This window comes from Eptatretus burgeri, chromosome 7 (genome assembly GCF_056783735.1).
Source record: "Eptatretus burgeri isolate ZD-2024b chromosome 7, Ebu_testis_v1, whole genome shotgun sequence".
In the NCBI taxonomy this organism is placed as follows: domain Eukaryota; kingdom Metazoa; phylum Chordata; class Myxini; order Myxiniformes; family Myxinidae; genus Eptatretus; species Eptatretus burgeri.
The window spans coordinates 56,070,933-56,091,271 of record NC_140967.1 but is presented as its reverse complement, the minus strand read 5'-3'; the positions used below and the strand labels follow the sequence as shown (position 1 = coordinate 56,091,271).

Here is a 20,339-nt window from a genome sequence, read left to right as displayed (position 1 = left end):
GGAAGGCCAGACGGAGGCTCCTGGAGTACCGGCGGAAAGTGGACGCAGCGACGTGCTTTTCTGGCACATGCTCCCATACCTGACCTGACCTATTTATTAAATGTTCTCATAAACCAATAGCCAGTAAAGGAGCCAGCCAGTTTGCAAGCTTTCAAGTGTTATAATTATGTGGTACATCTAATATGAAAAAAATATTACTTTCTTGTGTACTTGTATTACTTGCAATTTAAAATTCTACCAAAGGACCCATGAACCCGTTGGGTTCCCGTTGTGACAGTGGTTGATGAAAAAAAACATTTCAAAAAAAGAAAGAAGATAGCTCCAGCGAACTATACCGCTGAGGTTGTTTACATTGATCAAATTCTCCCGGAGTATCTGACTGAATCAGGAATTTATTTTTTTTTAATAATTTTTTCGTTGCTCGATTTGAACGAAACTCGATACTGTACCGGCGGTGCATATTTCTGCGCTGGGCTACTCCTAAAATCACCGACGAAAATGTGTTTCTTGACGTCATCGATGACGCAATTCGGCCGCCATCTTGTTTTTTAATGTTAAAAAAAAATAAAAAATCCAGAATGGCTGGACAGATTGAGGCGAAACTTTACAGATATATTCCCCATGAGGTCCTTTATCAAGTTTGTTAATTTCTTCTTGATAGGTCACATGGTTTGGTGGCCATCTTGAAAAAAACCCTAAAACATCTTCTTCTCCAGAAGCGCTGGTCCGATGAAGGGGAGATTTCACAACTATATTCGGGACATGTATGCAATATAAGTTTGTTCATTTCGAATTGATGTCACATGGCTTGGCTGCCATGTTGGATTTAAGAAAAATATTAAATAATGTTTTCTCTGGAATTCCTCAAGCCATCGAAGCGAAAATTTGCAACTGCCTTCTCCCATCGAGTCTGCATACACGGCAAAAAACTTTTACCTCAGAAGTCACATGATTTGGCGGCCATCTTGGATAGAAAACAGATCTTATCTGATTTACACGAAACTTCACAAACTTGTTTGGGTCGAAGATGGAAAGCAGAATTTAAATTTATGATATCATAGGTCACATGGTTCGGCAGCCATCTTGGATTGAAAATGAATAAATTTTAAAAATCTTCTCGAGAACGGAAAGACAGATTGAGACGAAACTTTACAGATATATTCCCTATGAGGTCCTTTCTCAAGTTTGTTAATTTCTTCTTGATCGGTCACATGGTTTGGTGGCCATCTTGAAAAAACCCTAAAACCTTCAAACATCTTCTCCAGAAGCGGTGGTCCGATGAAGGGGAGATTTCAGAACTATATTCGGGACAGGTAGGCGATATCTTCTTCTTCTTTCGGCTGCTCCCTTTAGGGGTCACCACAGCGGATCATCCGTATGATCCGCATTGTGATTTGGCACATGTTTTATGCCGGATGCCCTTCCTGACGCAACCCTGGTCACCTCTTACAACACAGGGATATACAGGTAGGCGATATAAGTTTGTTAATTTCGAATTCATAAGTCACATGGTTTGGCCGCCATGTTGAATTTAAGAAAAATATTAAATAATGTTTTCTCTGGAACTGCTTAACCTAACGAATCAAAAATTTGCAATTAGCATCTACCATCGTGTCTGCACGCGTGGTAAAAATTATGACGTCACACGTCACATGGTTTGGCGGCCATCTTGGATAGAAAAACGCACCTTTACCGATTAATAAAAAACTTCACAAACGTGTTCCAATACCCAGTTGGAAACAGAATATAAATTTGTGATGTCATACGTGACATGTTTCGTCAGCCATCTTGGATTAAAAAATAATAACTTTAAATGTCTTTTTCTCTGAAACGGCTGAACATATCCAGGCGAAACTCCACCACTAGGACCGCCTCTCCATGACGAATAAAAAGTTCTCACCCCCTTTTGAGGTATGTCACAACGTTTGGCAGCTATAGTGGATTGAAGGAAAATATTAATTAATGTTTACTCTGGAACTACTGTATCAATAAATGTGAATCATCAGCGATGTGATGGAACAGTCATGTGGAATGAAGGTTTGAAATTTCAATGGGATGGGGCCCAGGGTTTGGCAGCCATGTTGGATTTAAGAATAATATTAAATAATGTTTTCTCTGGAACTGCCAAACCTGTCGAAGCGAAAATTTGAAATTATCATCTACCATCATGTATGCACACGTGGTAGAAATTATGACATCATAAGTCACATGGTTTTGCCGCCATCTTGGATTGAAGGATAAATATTAATTAATGTTTACTCTGGAACTGCTGCGTCTGTATATGCGAAACTTCAGATTTATAATTGAGGAGACATGCGAAACAAAAGTTTAAAATTTCAGCCTGATCGGTCACATGGTTTGGTAGCCAGAATTATTTAATTATTTCAATCTGGTAGCCAGTAATAACGAAATTGAACGCTTTGTGCTGCCCGGTTCGTAACTCGTCTGTTCCGCACCGTCTCGAAGAAGGCCTGTGTTTGTATCACCATTAAATAATGTTTTCTCTGGCACCGCTTATCTTATCAATGCAAAACTTTGCGACTATGATTTAAGTCTCATGTTGTATCAGGTGTGTCAAAGGCAGACGTCTGGGTACCCGGTCATCACTGCCAGCAGTTATAAAGTGGCAGTTCTAGTTATTGTTAGGGCTTCAAGCATGGCTGAAGCCCTATTGAATTCATTAGTATTATTATTATTATTAAAGGCGTTTTATGTTCTACTGACCGATTTTGTGGCAGATCTGGAGGGAAAACTGTTGGATGAAATTCAACCAAACTTGACAACGTAATAACTCTCCACCTGAAGTTTATACTATGAAACATTTGATGATGTAGGTCACGTGGTATGGCGGCCATATTGGATTTTCTCCTAAACCTAAAAACATCTTCTTCTCCAGAACGGATAACACGACAGCCTCAAACTTTTGCACACATTTGCAATGTTCCATGGGATTGTTAAGTTGTTAATCGAGTCGAAATCATTACGTAATTTATATGATTAAAATGATGACGATTCTCCTCATTAAATATGCAAATTGGAGTTGAAAAAAGTTAATGACAAATTTAGATAGGACATAAACAGGGGACTCCCAATATGTTTTTACTATATCTGTGTTTGACCCCAGTGAGGCCCCAGAGCCCCCCAAAGTTTAAAATCACCTATTTTTGACATGTCGTAAAATGAAACCGAAAGAAGATAGAGCTATAGTGACTGCACATTCTGGAAGATCGTTTAACGTCCTACAAGTTCGCCATTTACATTAATATGCAAATGTGTAGTTATTGGACTTTTTTCGGGACTTGAAAATTTGTCCAGCCTCGATTTGTCCAATGTGAAGTTTCTTTCTTTATCATGTCCTGTATTGCTATCGGCTTTACAATCCTTCATTGATGTAACATTAGGGACACCGTAGCGAGACCCCATTGTAGACTCGGTGCAAATTGAAGTCATATGCCTGTGACGTCGGATGCACGCGTTGAAGCCCAGGATTACTGGTTTACCAGTTTTAATTAAATATAGGATTAGCCCAGATTCCCCCTTAAATGCATGTTTAGTCAGGTTGTTCGGTAATTGGACGTTACATGTGTGTCGGGAGGTGTAGCAGGCTGTCCAGTGTTCATACAGTGGTGGTGGACCGGGAGGCGCATTGCTTATTTTTCCTTCCCCTCTCCGAACTGGCCACGCCCACCGCTCGGATAGTGTTGGTCGGCGAGAGGTGTTGGCGGCCGGTTGGTGGGGGGCGGCTGCAATCTTGAGCGGTGGACCAATCACGGGTCCCCGGAGGCGGTCCGTAAGGCCCGCCCCAAAAAAAGGCGAATGGAACTGGCTGCTGTGTGAGTCGGGAGTCGGTTTTCGAGAAGAGCGAGAGCCGAGAAGGCAAGAGAGCAACGGCTAGTGGGAGTCTGCGATCGGCTGTAAAAAGAAACTGGCTGCTTTGACGAGTCGGGCGATCGGCAGTAGGAGGAACTGCATGAGGGTTTTTGCGATCGGCTCTCATGAGAAGGCCACCCCGAAAGGCGAGCTTCGTGAAAGAGGCAGGAGTAATTGCCTGAGTGTCGCGCTGCGATTTGCTTCGTGAAAGAGGCAGGAGAAACGACGAGTGGGAGTCGCGATCTGCTGTGTAAGGATCGGCTGTGTCTGTCTGCGATCTGCTTCGTGAAAGAGGCAGGAGGAACTGCATGAGGGGAGTCGGTGATCGACTTTCATGAGGAGGTTCTCGACAGGTTCATCCGGAATCCAGTGACGGAGCCTCTGACTGTCCCTGCAGTTCTGAGCTAATTTCATCCAGACTTTTTGCATCGGATCAGCATGACCCCAATTAATATATAGGGGTGTGTGCTGTGATGTACAGTTGGAGCTAAAAGAGAAACTAAGTCTACTCTCAGGAATGAGAACTTTGGAACTACCACAAAAAATACCAAACTGCTGTTCTGAAAACGTTTAGGTTAGTTTCGTTTTCTTTTTTCCAATTGGGTGCCCTTTTGGGCCCTTCTTGTTGAACCAAGCCTGTGTATTTTATTTTAGTTGTCATTTTAAGATTGCAGTATATACCCGATTCAGTCATTGAGCCCATGCACGTTCTTTTCAAATGTCTGATTTGGACCCTTTTTCAGCACCTTCTCCAATTTGGGCCCTTCTTATCTCGACGGGCCAAGGTAATTTTTTTCTTGAGTAGTGTTTTTGATGATTTGGACATTATAGGAGTATTCTGAGACCACTTTGGAGTTCGTGCTTAAAAGTTTTATTAAAACAAACTGGGGGCCCTTTTTGTTCAGCCAAGCCTGCATATTTTCATTCTTGAGTCGTCATTTCATGATTTCAGTTCAATAAATCGATGATTTCAATTTTCGTTTTTCTCGTGCTCGATAGTTTGATTAAAAGTACAAAAGGGGCCTTTTTCAGGGACCTAAAACCTTTGAAGGCCATGGTGGCCGAACTCAAGAAATGGTTAATTTAGTTTTTCATTCCATGGGCCATGAAATGACACCTTGAAACCTTTCGTGCGCAATACTTTAATTAAACGTCACTGGGCTCTCACACTATAAGGTCCCCTGATCAAACGCAATTCCAGAACACCTGCCTCCCCTCCTCGCTCCTGGAGTGTGGAGCGACGTGTCGCTCTTCCCCATTCCTTTCTCTCCATCCCTCTTCCTCCTCGCTTCCCCAGTTTTTTTTTGTCCATCCCTCACTCCCCCTCTTCGTTCTTCTTCACCCCTCTCTTCGGATCCCCATTAGTGAAGTGACGAGTGGCATTTGCTCGTTCTTAACACACGTGCTTTATCGACTTCACATTCTTAATATACGTACCCTATCGACATACTCACATTATAACTAGATGGTATTCATAGAATACTTACCCTGCGCAGTCTTGAGAAGGACTTCCTGTGAGCCAGCTTGTGCAGCCAAGTGAGCCTTATTAAAAATTAAAATAATAAAGAATGCAGATTCCAAAAATTAAAAATTCTGGCTGCCAGACCATGCGCCCAATCAGGAGTGAGGAGATTGTGACCACACTCTTTGCAGAGCGTTGGTGCTGCTTAAGCAGTCTTCTTGGCTATTGGGCACAATCCTGGAGATGCAGCAGTTCAAGAGAATTAAAAAATATATTTTCCTTCAATCCAATATGGCTGCCAAACCATGTGACCTATCAATAATTATTCATGAACATCTTGGTATCCCCAAGGCTTGTGTGAAGTTTCCCCTCAATCTGTCCAGCCATTCTGAACGTTTTTAAAAGTTTTTTTTTAATATGGTTGCCAAACCACAGGACCGATGAAGTCAATTTTTTTTTTTTCTGTTGACCAATTTATCCCGAGATGACTCAAAAATTTTCATCCTGATTGGATGGAGCATTCTACGAATGCAATTATGACCTCATATCGAAGGACCTATGCCATCATAAAAATAATAATAATAATAATAATAATAATAATAATAATAATAATAATAATAATCACATTCCCATAGCGGAAACTTAACAGGTGCCAAGTTTCAATTTTTTCCATGGAGGGGTTTCGGGGATACAGAGGTCCAATGGTTCTCCTTTTTTCCAACATGGCTGCCACACCACGTGACCTATGACATCATAATTACCATTACAACATTATTATATTAATACGCGAAGCCATTTTTGTGGAAGTATCTCCTCCGAAACTGCCAGACGGATTGTCGCTGCTTTCGGCATGCTGGTGCTCTGTGGTCTAATGTACAGCAAAGGCTGTGTGAGATGGCACCAGACGGACGGGTTTGGGAATTTTTGGGGATTTTCTAATTTTTACATTTGTTTGCATGGCGACGTGTGATGTCACCGCTGAGAGGCGTATTGACGTCATGACATCATCGGTCATTCACTGGTGTCATTACGTCTGTCATCGACAGACAGTCACCGCTGAGAGGCGTAATGCCACTCCTATAAAACAGCATCTGCAATGTAAAACCCTCTTCTGCACCTTTTGATTACCTCACAAGGTGTATTTGACACAAAAAAATGTAACAAGAAACATTGTATGCAAAGAAATTCTATAAATCACTTTGTGAACACTCGATATATTGACGTCCGAACGAACCCTCACTTTCGAAACTTCGTGCAGAGCGTGGGTTTGGCTAGTTCTACATGAATAGTCGCACCTGTGGTGAAAATTGTGTGTCAATCCAACAAGTGGTTCCAAAGAAAAGAGAATAACAAAAATACAAACATGTACTTACGTTCTGCTGTACATACGCACACAAGACCGATGCTTAACCCTGCTTTTCGGTTTCAAGTGTGGGCTAATTAGACGTACTCACATTGTAATAATGCGTACTTTATAGGTCGATGTACTCACATTATAATTGTACATAATTTATAGAGGTACTCATTTGTAAGATGATGATGTGCAACAATGTATTGGCTACCCCCATGTGGCGTTTGTGGTCTACGTTGGTTAGCACGTTATGTGCGGACAAACAAATGGACCCAAATGCAATTCCCTCTCCCTTGCAGAGGGTAACAATATCAAATACATTAGAAATTTAAAATGTATTCAGAAGTTGAATGCCAAAAATAAAGTTGAACATGGCTTTAAATTGAAATGTCACACTCGCTCGGATCGGGAAATGCGACTGGTGTGATTATTTATCAACAGCTCAGATAGATTTCTCAGACTGATCGACTTAGCTCTGCAAATGCCACCCTCCGCTGACTAAAACAAAACAAAACAAAACAAAACACCGTTTCCACAAGCAAATATGAGAGAGTAAAACATGTGGATAAAACAGTTGAAAAGATCAAATCTTCTGAAAAAAAACAAGTTAAAATTAAAACTGGTAAACCAGTAATCCCGGGCTTCAAGGCGTGCCTCCATTTTCACAAATTTCAACACTATCACCCACATGATATGGGTTTTCCGAGTTAGAAAGTTAGTTCAAGTCTGCAATGGGGCCCAGCTACGGGGTCCCTCATGTTATCTCAATGAAGGATTGAAAAGCCCATTGCAATACATGATAAAGAAAGAAACTTCACATTGGACAAATCGAGGCTGGACAATTTTTCAAGTCCCCCAAAAAGTCCAATAACTCCACATTTGCATATTAATGTAAATGGTGAACTTGTAGAACGTTAAAATATATTCCAGAATGTGTGGTCACTATATGTCTATCTTCTTTGGTTTTCATTTTACGACATGTCAAAAATGGGTGATTTTAAACTTTGGGGGGCTCTGGGGCTTCACTGGGGTAAAATACAGACATGGTGTAAACATATTTGGAGTAAACATTAAATTTTTTCAACTCTCATTTGCATATTTGGCATATTTAATGAGGCGAATCGGCATCATTTTAATCATATAAATTATGCAACGATTTCGACGAAATTAGCAACTTAACATTCCAATGGAACCTCGCAAATGTGTGCAAAAGTTTGAGGCTGTCGTATTAACGCTTCTGGAGAAGATGTTTTTAGGTTTTAGAGAAAATCCAATATGGCCGCCATACCACGTGACCTACGTCATCAAAATTTTCAAAGTATAAACTTCAGGTGGAGAGTTATTAAATAGTTAAGTTTCATTGAATTTCATCCAAGCGTTGTTTTTATTTTATGACATTTGAAAAATGGGTCATTTTCAACTTTGGGGGGCGCTGGGGGCTCACTGGGGGCAAATACAGACATAGTATAAATATATTGGGAGTCCCCTGTTTATGTGCTATCTAAATTTGTCATAAAATTTTTTCAACTCTCAGTTGCATATTTTGCATATTTAATGAGGCAAATTGGCATCATTTAAAATCATATAAATTAAATAACGATTTCGACCAAATTAACAAATTAACATTACCATGGAACTTAACAAATGTGTGCAAAAGATTGAGGCTGTCAGATTCTCCCTTCTGGAGAAGAAGATGTTTTTAGGTTTTGGAGAAAATCCAATATGGCCGCCATACCACGTGACCTACGTCATCAAATGTTTCATAGTATAAACTTCAGGTGGTGAGTAGTTATCCTGTTAAGTTTCGTTCAATTTCATCCGACAGTTTTCCCTCCAGATCCGCCACAAAATCGGTCAGTAGAACATAAAAACGCCTTTAATAATAATAATACTAACGATTTCAATAGAGCTTCAGCCATGCTTGAAGCCCTAATTAAACTAGAACTGCCACTTGATAACTGCTGGCAGTGATGACTGGGTACCAAGACGTCCAGCTTTGACACAACCCTGCTTTGATAAAACATGGGACTGACAAATTAAGGACCAAGCAACATGAAGTGTTAAATCTATTTATTGCGTATGCAGTTAGCCCTCTTTCCTGGGGACATTGTCTGTATCGATTGAATTGGTGTTTAAATTACCTGAACACAAAGGAATAAATGTGTGGGAAATGTCATTGTGGGTCCACAGGGTAAATCGGAACTCCCCCGAGTAATACAAAGCCCCCCCCCCTCCGCCCATATGTCTCTCTATTACGTGGGATTGTTGAGTTATGGACCCAGTAACATTCCACATTGAATCTATTTATTAAGTAAACAGTTAGGGCTTTTTCCTGAATACAAAGTCGGTAGCAATTGAATTGGTGTTTAAATAACCTGAACACAAAGTAATAAATGTAGACACCATCAGCGGGGTTCCCCTGAGTCCAACGAGGTCCTCCACATTTCTCTACAACATGGGATTCACAATTAATGCACTGAGAAACAGGCCATGTTCCATCCATTTATTATGCACACATTTGACAATCTTTATTGGGGCCATCATTGGTATCAATTGAATTGCTACTCCTATACCCTCAAATGCATGCAGGCACAGCCAACTGAGCCTTATGCAAAATAAAAAAATTCTAAAAGTTCTCTGATTCAAATAATTAAATAATTCTGGCTGCCAGACCTTGTTTTCTATCCAAGATGTGTTTTTATATCCAAGATGGCCAGCAAACTATGTGACTTGTGACATCACAATTTTTACCACATATGCAGCCATGGTGGTGGATGATATTTGCAAAGTTTTGCTTCGATAAGTTGTGGTCCAGAGAAAACAGTATTAAATATTTTTCTATCAATCCAATATGGCTGCCAAACCATATGATCTATCAATTATTCATTAACAAACTTAAATGCCCTTGCCTTGTAGAATATGTGTGTTAAGTTTCCCCATGATCTGACCAGCCATTCTGGAGAAATTGTTTGAAGGTTTTAGGGTAAATTCAATATGGCTGCCAAACCATGTGACCTAAAATTAGAGATTAACAAACTTTTCCAAGCATATCTGGGGGAATATGTGTGTAATGCTTTGCCTCAATCTATTCAGTCATTTCAGAGAAGAAGGTTTTAAATTTTTTAAAATTTTTAATCCAACATGGCTGATGAATAACGTGACCTATGACATCATAACTCTTCTACCGCCTCTAATGGCGAAGAGGATCACGCTTGTGAAGTATCGTGTTAATCGGATAAGGTACGTTTTTTTATTCAAGATGGCCACCAAACTATGAGACTTGTGACATCATAATTTTTACCACATATGCAGCCATGGTGGTAGATGATATTTGCAAAGTTTTGCTTCAATAGGTGAAGTGGTTCCAGAGAAAACATTATTTAATATTTTTTTCAATCCAATATGGCTGCCAAACCATGTGACCTATCAATTTTTCATCAACAAAATTAGATCCCCTACCTTTGGAGAATATGTATGTGAAGTTTTGCCTTGATCTGAGCAGCCATTCTGGAGAAGATGTTTGGAGGTTTTAGGGTAAATTCAATGTGGCCACCAAACCATGTGACCTATCAATTAGAAATTAACAACTTGTAAAAGGATGACATGGGGAATGCGTTTGTATAGTTTCCCCTAAATTTGTACAGCCGTTTTGGAGAAGGTTATAAAAATTAAAAAAATCGAAACAATATGGCTGTCGAACAAAGTGACCTGTGACGTCAATTTTTTTTCTGTGGTGAATTGTTGCGTAAATGATGCTCAAGAAATTTCGATTTTTCCAATGCAGCGTTCTCAATTTCGAATTTTGACTGAAACACTTCACCGATGACATCACAAAAAAACAGAATCACACGTGTTCCCCATGGGGGAGACATTGCCATGTGCCAAGTTTCAATTTTTTCCATTACACGGTTTCGGAGATACAGAGGTCAAAAGTTTTTCCAAAGATTGTGGCCATACCACGTGACCTATGACGTCATAATTACCAAGTAAGTATGCTATCAAAAAAGATACATACTACGGTGAAAATTGTGTCGATTGGACTTACGGTTCCTGAGAAAATGAATTTTAAAGTGATGGAAACCCTGAAAATCGCCAGCGGAATATCAAAAATAACAAACAAAAGAAAAACAATAGTTTTTCCCAGCCTTGTAGACTTGGTACCCTGATTAAGTGCTGGGATAATTTAATGAGAAACATCACAAAAAGTTCTTATCGCAATAACATCTTTCAATCAAAATCTAAAGTATATTTTACTATTATTATTATGCACCAAAGCCTGAATACAAGTCCGGAATTAACGTTGTCGGTTCCCTCGGTATTAAAAAAATTAACATTGTAGACTGAGTACATGTCCAGAACAAACATATTACTTGTATCACGATTCAGTTAAACATGTACTTTCTTTGTATGCTCATTTTAGAAATAGCTTCTCACACAAGTCAATGCATCAGCCTTCTCCATTGCATCAGACGAGATAATTTGTGCACCGTGGCTCATAGGTGTGTCATTAAGTTTCTTGTGAAGTCGAGCATTATGCTGAAATTCTGTTTACATAATTTGGTGATTCACTTCTTGCAAGGTGTTGTATGTTTAAAATGGCACACAAAGTTCAAAAAGGGCTACAAATTAGTGAGCCATCTTGAACATTTCCACTCAAAGAGTAAACATGTTAAACAGCTGATTTTGCAGAAGCCAGATAATAAAAAGTGAAATTGCAGATGCATTCAGCAGCAACATTTGAAGTGTGGAAACGATCGTTCATTCTCACTTCAAACTCAATATTGCTGGTGCAAAGTGGATATTGAAAGACGTCTTGGTTGATCAAAAAAGCAACTCGAATAGCCATTTCAAAAGAACTGGTACATTAATTAACATGGGGATGGAATGCTTTTGAAAAAGTGTGATATGCGATGAGATCTTGGTACATCACGTTAATAATTTTTTTGCCAGAGTCAGTGGGGCCGACACACTCGTATGCAGGACACAGTTCATTCACGCAATTTGGAATAACTGCAATACAGAGCACAAGATGTTCAGACTTGATGCAATATAGAAGCAGAGGTGGCTGTAGAACCAATGAACATCTCCAGAAGTACTTTTTTGGTATTTCTGCCACAAAGATAACCATGAAATCAGGCACAACAGCTTGCCAAAGTGCCTTCATAAACAAAAGCTGTGCCTTAAATGCCAATGACAATTGTTGACACTGACATCACACATTTGTCAGGTCAGGTTCGATCTTTTGTCAGGTCAGGTTCGATCTGTGACCTGCTACAGGTACCATGTAAACCTGTACTAACCTGTTCCATGGTCGGGTTGTCGGCGACTAAACCGTCTCCCCCACCAGGTTTTCTGGTGAGGAGGGTGTTTGGATATGGACACCCAGCAGGATTAAAAACAAAACCTGTCAAAGGGCGGAGGAGCTCCTTGTGAGCCAACGGCCATCCATATCTAGTGCCCAACTGTGTCTGCGGACGTCCTCCTGCAGTTGGGTTACTTCTTATTAGGAGGTTGGTGGCAGGATTTGCACTCCAGCCACCGTAAAACGCTTCATTCCGCAAAACGCAAAAACGCAAAAAAATCTGAAAACCCACTCCGTGGGAGAACCTCCCGGGCAGCTCCCCTTCGCAGGGCAGCTCACCGGATGATGGGATTGGGGCAAAGCCTTCGGGACCCCCAATCTTTGATAGGAGGGAAACCACGGGGTAACATCCCTGGGTCAGATTGCGGGAGAGTGTGTCGGAGTGGTGCTGAGGTGTCGTCCACCAGACGGCGGTCTCCTTGGGTTAACCTGAGGCGGTCCCTTCGGGTGGGTGCCTGGAATGTCCTATCCCTAAGAGAGGATGATCACCTGTCTCTGTTATCATCTGAGCTCAAGCGTTTGGACATCGGGATTGCAGCTCTCTCTGAGGTTCGGAGACCGGATTGCGGCGAGATAATGGTGGGTGGTTACACCTACTATTGGTCTGGTCGCTCTGATGGTTACCATACCCAAGGAGTTGCTGTAGCTGTGTCCAATAAGCTGACCCCAATGATAATTGAGGTAACACCGGTCAACGAGCGTATTATGAGATTAAGGATTCGTCACTCCTTAGGTGTCATTTCCCTGGTCTCTATTTATGCTCCGACTGAGGCGAGTGATCTTACCGTGAAGGATGCATTCTACGCCACACTCGAGTCTGTGGTTGATCAGTGCCCCAGACGAGATACACTTCTAGTCTTGGGGGATTTCAATGCATCGACTGGAACTGATAGGGATGGTTATGAGGTGTGTGTTGGTCCCCATGGGTCAGGAACTATGAACCAGAATAGCACTAAGTTCCTTGACTTTGCAAGAAGTCATGGACTTAGGGTGGCTGGTTCATGGTTTCAGCGCCCGCAAGCTCATCGCTGGACTTGGTATTCCAACGCTGGCGGTGTGGCAAAGGAGATTGACCATGTCCTCATTGACGGTCGTTGGAGGATGATCCAGAACTGCAGGGTCTACCGGAGTGCTCAGTTCCTCAATACTGACCACAGGCTTGTTGTAGCAACTCTAAAGCTGCACCTTAAATCCTGGAGAATGGTACCATCCCAGCCTAGGCTGGATGTTGCCAAGCTCAGGGATGAGAGAGTAGCTGAGGAGTTTGCGAACAGGCTGAGTGGACACTTGGGGGGTCTGGGTGCTTTGGGGGGTCCTGAAGAGTTGTGGAGCACCTTCAAGACCACCGTCCTTGATGTTGCCGGTGGATGCCTTGGAGTTCACCGCAGGGCAAAGAAGAATTTTGTCTCTCAAGGGACACTGGATACCATTGACCAGAGTCGCAGGGCCAGGCTGAATGGCAGAGCTGAGCTGTTCAGGGAGCTGAGGCGTAAAACTGTACGTGCACTGAGGGTGGACAAGGAGGCCTATGTGCGAGGAATCTGTGAGGGTAGAGCATCACCTGTGGACAGGTGATTCTCGTCCCGCTTACAGGGGAATTCGCGCATTACGTTCATCCAAGCCCATCCCTCGGAGCACTGCAGTTCGAGCAGAGAGTGGTAGGCTCTTGACAGAGGAGTCTGAAGTGAAGGCCCGCTGGGCCGGTTACTTTGAGCGGTTGTACCAGGCTGATCCCCCAGCTGTCGAGTTGGACGTCAAGGGTGTTACAATCCCTGTTGCTGACCATCGAATCAACTGTGGTCCACCATCGCTTGTGGAAACACGGGCTGCGGTGAACCAGTTGAAACGGGGCAAAGCTCCAGGGATCTGTGGCATCCATGCTGAACTTCTCAAGGCTGGTGGAAATGCTGCACTCGCGTCGTTGCATGCAGTTTTGTGCTCTGCCTGGAACACAGGCATCATCCCAACTGACTGGAAGAGGGGCCTTGTTGTCCCTCTCTGGAAAGGGAAGGGTGATCGCCAAGACTGCAACAACTACCGAGGGGTGACGCTGCTCTCAGTGCCGGGCAAGGTCTTTGCTCGGATAATTCTTGATAGGGTTCGCCACCATCTGCTTGAGCACCAGCGTCCAGAGCAGTCAGGCTTTACACCAAAGAGGTCAACGATTGACCGTATCCTTGCTCTTCGTGTCCTCACTGAACGCAGACGAGAGTTTCGGCAGGGGCTGCTTGCAGCCTATGTTGATCTCTGTAAAGCGTTCGATTCAGTGAATCGGGATGTCCTCTGGAGGATTCTTGGTCTTCGTGGGGTGCCACCGAAACTGATCGATCTGATGTCTGAACTCTACTCTGGTACTGAGAGTGCTGTGAAGTGTGGTGGTACCGCCTCTGACTTATTTCCAGTTGTTACTGGAGTTCGTCAGGGATGTGTACTTGCCCCCACACTTTTCAACACTTGTATGGACTGGATTTTGGGAGGATGTCGGAGAGATCAAGTTGCGGTGCATCGTTTGGCAATGTCAAGATCTCGGACCTTGATTTTGCAGATGATGCAGTCATCTTTGCGGAGACTTTAGACATCCTCTTGGGGGCCCTCGAGGTGCTGAATGAGGAGTCGGAGCCGTTGGGATTACGGATTTCTTGGGTCAAAACAAAGATCCAGGCTTTCGGTGACATCTTGGATGCTGCTGTCCTGTCTGTGTCTGTTTGTGGTGAGGATGTTGAGGTCGTGGATAGATTCACTTACCTTGGCAGTGATATTCATGTCTCCGCAGGTTGTGAGCCGGAGGTCAATAGACGTCTGGGTCGGGCCTGGGGAGTCATGGATTCACTGGATCATGGGGTGTGGCGCTGCCGGTACCTGTGCGGGAGGACGAAAGTCCGAGTCTTCAGGTCCTTGGTACTTCCAGTCTTGCTCTATGGGTGCGAGACTTGGACTTTGACCAAGGATCTGAGACGGAGACTTAATTCCTTTGGTACCAGGTCTCTTCGGAGAATCCTTGGCTATCGCTGGTCGGATTTTGTGTCCAACGAGCGGTTGCTGAGAGAGACTCGGATGAGATTTGTTACCTGCATAGTCCGTGAGCGTCAGCTGCGGCTGTATGGACATGTGGCTCGTTTTCCTGACGCTGATCCTGCTCACCAGATTCTCTCAGCGAGGGAGTCTCATGAGTGGAGGAGGCCAGTGGGCCGACCACGTGCCTCATGGTTGCAGCAGGTTGACCATCATCTCAAGGAGATGGGGATGGGCCTGGCATCTGCCTGGGGGATGGCCAGACGGAGGCCCCTGGAGTACCGGCGGAAAGTGGACGCAGCGACGCGCTGTTCTGGCACATGCTCCCATACCTGACCTGACCTGACATCACACATACACGATGAACTGGTACGAAGCATAAAAGAGCATCTTTGAACAGTTACAAGAGTCTTGCACAATAATAAAACATGTGTGTTTGCAGATTTTGTCGATTCATTTGGAAATGACATTTGCCATGCACTCAAGTCCAATGCATGCAAGTATTGGAGTCGACCTTTGGGACTGGGAAATGGGACATACAGGTTATTTTGTATGCATTGTCGAGGCTCGTATGAGAGCTAACACACAACGCACAGCAAGGGGGGGGGGCATGAGACAAGAGGGGCGGGAGAGGAAAGGACAAAACAGTGGGGAACAAAGACATTGGGAGATCGATGGAAGGGAGAGGGAGAGGTAGTGTACAAAAAAAAAAATAAAAAAAATGGAAACACCTGGGTAAATGAGGGACACCAAGAAATGGCTTACACACAGATGTGACATGTGTTGAGCAAATAACATCCCAGCATGCTTAGGGTCATGCATAAAAATGCTGCATAGGCCTAATTGTCTATAATTATGGCTAGCATGTCTGCAAGAGGAGATCCCTGAAGCTCCCATCCACAGAGGACATGTTTGCCCAATGGTTTGATGAGCACGACACTGAAGTTACCCATATGTCATTGCCTTCTCAGTCACCAGATCTGAACCCAAACTTGCATTTAAGGGATATTCTGGATTTATGAGATGGATGATCATCTTCTCTTAGGGATAGGACATTCCAAGCACCCATACAAAGGGACCACTTCAGATTAACTGAAGGAAACCGCCGTTTGGTGGATGACACCTTAGTACCACCCTGACACATACAACCGCAATCTGACCCGGTAAAATTACCCTGTGGTTTTCCTCCTATCAAAGAGTGGGGGTCCTGGAGGCTTTGCCCCAATCCCGTCATCCGGTGAGCTGCCCAGCGAAGGGCAGTTGCACAGGACGTACTCCCACAGTGTGTTTTCAGTTTTCTTTGCATTTTTGTTTTGCTGAGTGAAGGGTTTTACAGTGGCCAGAGTACAAATCCTGCCACCAACCTCCGACAACAAAAACAAAACAAAACAAAAAACTGCAGGACGACATCCACAGACAGTTGGGCACTAGATATGGAAGGCGGTTGGCTCACAAGGAGCTCTTCCGCCCTTTGACAGGTGTTTTTAATCTTGCTGGGTGGCCATATCCAAACACCCTCTCCTCACCATGAAAGATGGTGGGGGAGACGTTTTAGTCGCCAACAACCCGACCATGAAACAGGTTGGTACAGATTTACACGGTGCCAGTAAGCAAATCACAGATCTAATCTGGCCCGACCTGACCTGTCAGAATGCTACCAAATTTCGGTTACAACATTAAGACAGGGTCCTAGTAATTTGTGGAGGCCATGTCGATCACGTGACCAGAAGTGCATCAAAATGGCGGTCGTGTAAATTCCTTCAAAAATCTTCTCCAGACACACCAGTCAGAATGCTACCAAATTTGGGTTATAACATTTGGCAAGATTAGCTACAGGTGCAATGGTCCTTTTTAGCTCGCCTGTTCGAAGAACAGAGCAATAGAGTGAGCAGGAGTGAGCATGAGCGCGAGCGTGAAAATGTTAAAGTTTTTGGTGCAAGTTATTTCCTTTCTAATGTTTTTATCTACCACACTATTTTTTACTGATTACAATATGCAAATACATATATTGCTTTAAAATGATTTGGATCAGACTTTACTGTAATGCTTTATAAAATAAAATTAGACGTCTTTTAAAAACGATAAATGTATAAACAGGCGAGCATTGGGTGGCTTTGATACCAACTCTCTGGTTTTGTCCACTACCTGTACATTTTCTTAGTCAGTTAAGATTCCTTTCATGTTAGATGCACAAAGGCACATCACTTCCATGTGCAGTTTCTATGAGCTCAACTCTTCTCGAGAGACAAAATGGAAAAACATTGTTGCTTATGTCTCCAAGTGATGGACAGTTCTGGTGATTGAATCCCCTCAAAAATATTGTTACGAATTTGGAATTCGATTGCACACAACATACAGGTTCCTTGAGTCAGCTATGTCGATAAGTGCTTGTTCCCTAGATAGCTCACCCTCCATTGTTTAAATGTTTAGAAATCAATTTAATAGTTAGGGAATGAAACAATGGAGACGTCCCTCCCCCTCTTCTGAGAAGAGGAAGAAGAACCCTGCAGTCCCGTGATTCATGATGTCAACAACTCTCTCCCACCCGTGGTTGAGCGGGGGATGGATCACGAGGGAATGAGTCACGCCAGGCGCGGTGGAGGGGGGGGGCGGAGAAGGATAAGGACGAGATCCTTTCTTTGTTCTTGAGTAGTAAGCTTTTTGTTTCTGCAGAGGAGTTGTTGAGCAGAGCTTCGGGTCCTGCTTGACTCTGGTTATGGTTGGAGGCTTTTGAAAGCTTTTTGCTTCAAGCAGCCTTGTTTGGAAGAGTTGAGCCGGTTACTCGGCTTAAGCTGCGAGTGGTGGCTTCTTCTTCATGGTTCGTGGAGTTCTTTGTTCTCTGTTTGGTTCCCGGCTTGGTGCGACTCATCGACCTCTTCTTGGAGGTGGTTCCTTGGGGGAAGCGGCGCATCGACGGAAAGGATCGGTGCATCGACGGGAAGGATCGGCGCCTCGTCTCACCAGCAAGTGTTGAGAAGCGCGGGAGGATTCGCGGGAGCTCGGGAAGGATCGCGGCTCACAGCGATTGGACCCAGCTCGCTCTCTCTGGAGCCCGGGTCCAAACAACTTGAATAGCACACGAGGTGGAGATGTTCGAGATAGGCTCTGGGTTTCAGCTCACCTGTCCTCCGAGCTGGAGCTCATTATTAAAGGCCTCAGCCACAATTTCTTGGGGGTGTGTGTGTGTGTGTGTGCGCGCGCGTACGTGTGTCCGTGGGCCCATCTAATAAGTAGGAAATTAAGAGCTTTGTGTACTGTAAATGTTTGCATCGCATTTCGTAAAGTCGGTATAGTTCTGCTCTTACGTGCTTCCTGAGTTCTCCATTATTATTAATAAATACCCCAATTGTTAAATGTTTTCAGCTCGTCGCATCGATTCTTTCATTGACTGAGGATTTCGTGTGTTGGGAGTTAGAAAGCCGTTGGTTTGCCGTAAAAGGGGGACATTTGGACCGACGGTTCTCGGCGATTAAGCCGCTCGGAATCGCGCACAGGACATGCTCGCCTCGGCGGTTTGTTCCGTACGAGTTCCGTCGAGGGTGGAATACCCCGGTAGTTGGATCACGTGGGTATTTAGGTACATTGAAGATTGGCAATCGACCATACCCCATGTGATCTGCCCATTGGTGTATTTTGGTTCTTGTACAAGGACCCGTCGCTCGGACTTATCCGGGCGGCGATCTATATTCCGGGCAATCGGTCGGGCCGACTCGACTTGCGGCTCCGTCAGAGCGGTCGGTTGGCGGCCGACCCTGGCACCGTAACAATATCAATTAGACTGAAAACAGACATTAGTAATCTTGCAAAATGCACAATTTTAGAAAGCCACAAAACATTGCGAGAGCAACTTTTTGGTTAAGTGGGTAAAGCCTAATTGCATGTAATGGAGAAAGTTCACTTCCCATAGGTGCTCAGAGAAAATTTCTGCACACAACGATCTGTCTCGGCCGGATCGAGGCGCTTAACCACAGAAACATTCACAAATTGTCATGATCAGTGCCACGATGGCCTGTCAGGAGTTTGGGACTCCGGCACCATTGGTTATCTCCTGGGTTAGAGCTTTATTTATTATTAAAGTTTGTCAAACAGAGTAGTTAAATAGCTATTGGTAACATGAACACATTAATACATTTTAACTATTGACAAACCGTTATATTGAAAGATGCCAGCAGGGGGTTGTATCAGCAAATGTTTTTGGCCCAGGATACATAATCAGGGCCGAGCTATCCAATCTGCAATTAACTGTTAAAAACAAGCAGGAGTGCAACCATAATATTCCTTAAGAGGGGCTCAGGTTACCCACCAATTAGCAGAGGTACAGAAAATACAATAGAACAAAATCAAGGAGTCAGGGTGAGTGTGCAATTATTAATTATTGTTCTCCATATTCTCATAATAATGGTTTGTTGAAAATTTGATGACAAAAACCGAAATATTAAAACAAAAAGTTATCTCACACCAACACACACCTCCCACTCTGCAAGTGGACTAACAAAGCTGCAATCACATCTCTGGCCAAGAGAGGGGGGTAGGCTCAAGAACCCCGAGCCACCTTCCCTTTATAGCACCACTGTATACAGGCAAGGTAAGTCAGACATCGGATTAGTCCATTTGGCAAAACATACCTGTGTATCATGCACAGGTATTTGTCAATTTTAAAAAATTAATCAATTTACTCTGTCTTCTACCACCTTCTATCTGGTCTTTTACCCTCTGCCATTTGTGCTCTGCACCTCCCCCCACCCACACCTCAACGTTTCTGCAGGGCGTACACAATCTACCAGTAACCTACTTCTGGTGACACTCGCAAAATCCAGGCTCACTGCTTACTTTCACTCATACATTCCTCTATTCTTCACCTGTGGAACAAACTTCCTCCATCCAGGCAATCTCATTTTTTTCCACCAGGGCTTCAAAACAGCTGCTCACCACCATATCTGGTCACCCCTCATCCAGTCATGATCCTTTACCCCTACATTAACACTCATCAAGCCCATGAACACCAATTGAGACTGTGGCTGTATACATCATGTTCACCACCTCCCCCCACTTTGTTGTTAGATCTGATCTGATTTGTTCTATTTTCTAGCCCATACCAGTCTAGACTGTGTATAGAAAAAAAAAAAATAATGATAATAAAAATAGATTGCATTGCCTGGTGTGATAAGTGGTTTTGTGCACTGCAACCCGACTATGGTATCCCGCTCTGTGGAGTTCAGCGGACAGTTTTTGATCGAAATGGCTGCTCGAACCCGTTTGAAATTTACAAACTATCTGCAGTT

General features: G+C 43.5%; 1 protein-coding gene and 1 long non-coding RNA gene across 4 annotated transcripts in view; both read right to left on the bottom strand.

Moving 5' to 3' along the window:
- LOC147023302 (TSC22 domain family protein 4-like) overlaps positions 1-20,339 on the bottom strand; it is a 101,476-nt gene that overhangs the window by 15,533 nt on the left and 65,604 nt on the right. The window contains exon 3 of one of the 3 annotated variants that reach the window (XM_085888549.1): positions 6,573-6,627. The exons of the other annotated variants lie outside the window; for them this stretch is intronic. Within the exon in view, the coding sequence (XP_085744675.1) occupies positions 6,573-6,627 (55 nt within the window). The remainder of the gene's footprint in view (positions 1-6,572; positions 6,628-20,339) is intronic. 3 annotated transcript variants of the gene reach the window in all.
- LOC147023303 (uncharacterized) lies at positions 10,432-20,339 on the bottom strand. The gene is made up of 2 exons (XR_015060131.1): positions 15,400-20,339; positions 10,432-11,889 (listed from the first exon to the last, which is right to left on the bottom strand). It is a non-coding gene; the product is annotated as an uncharacterized LOC147023303 (long non-coding RNA).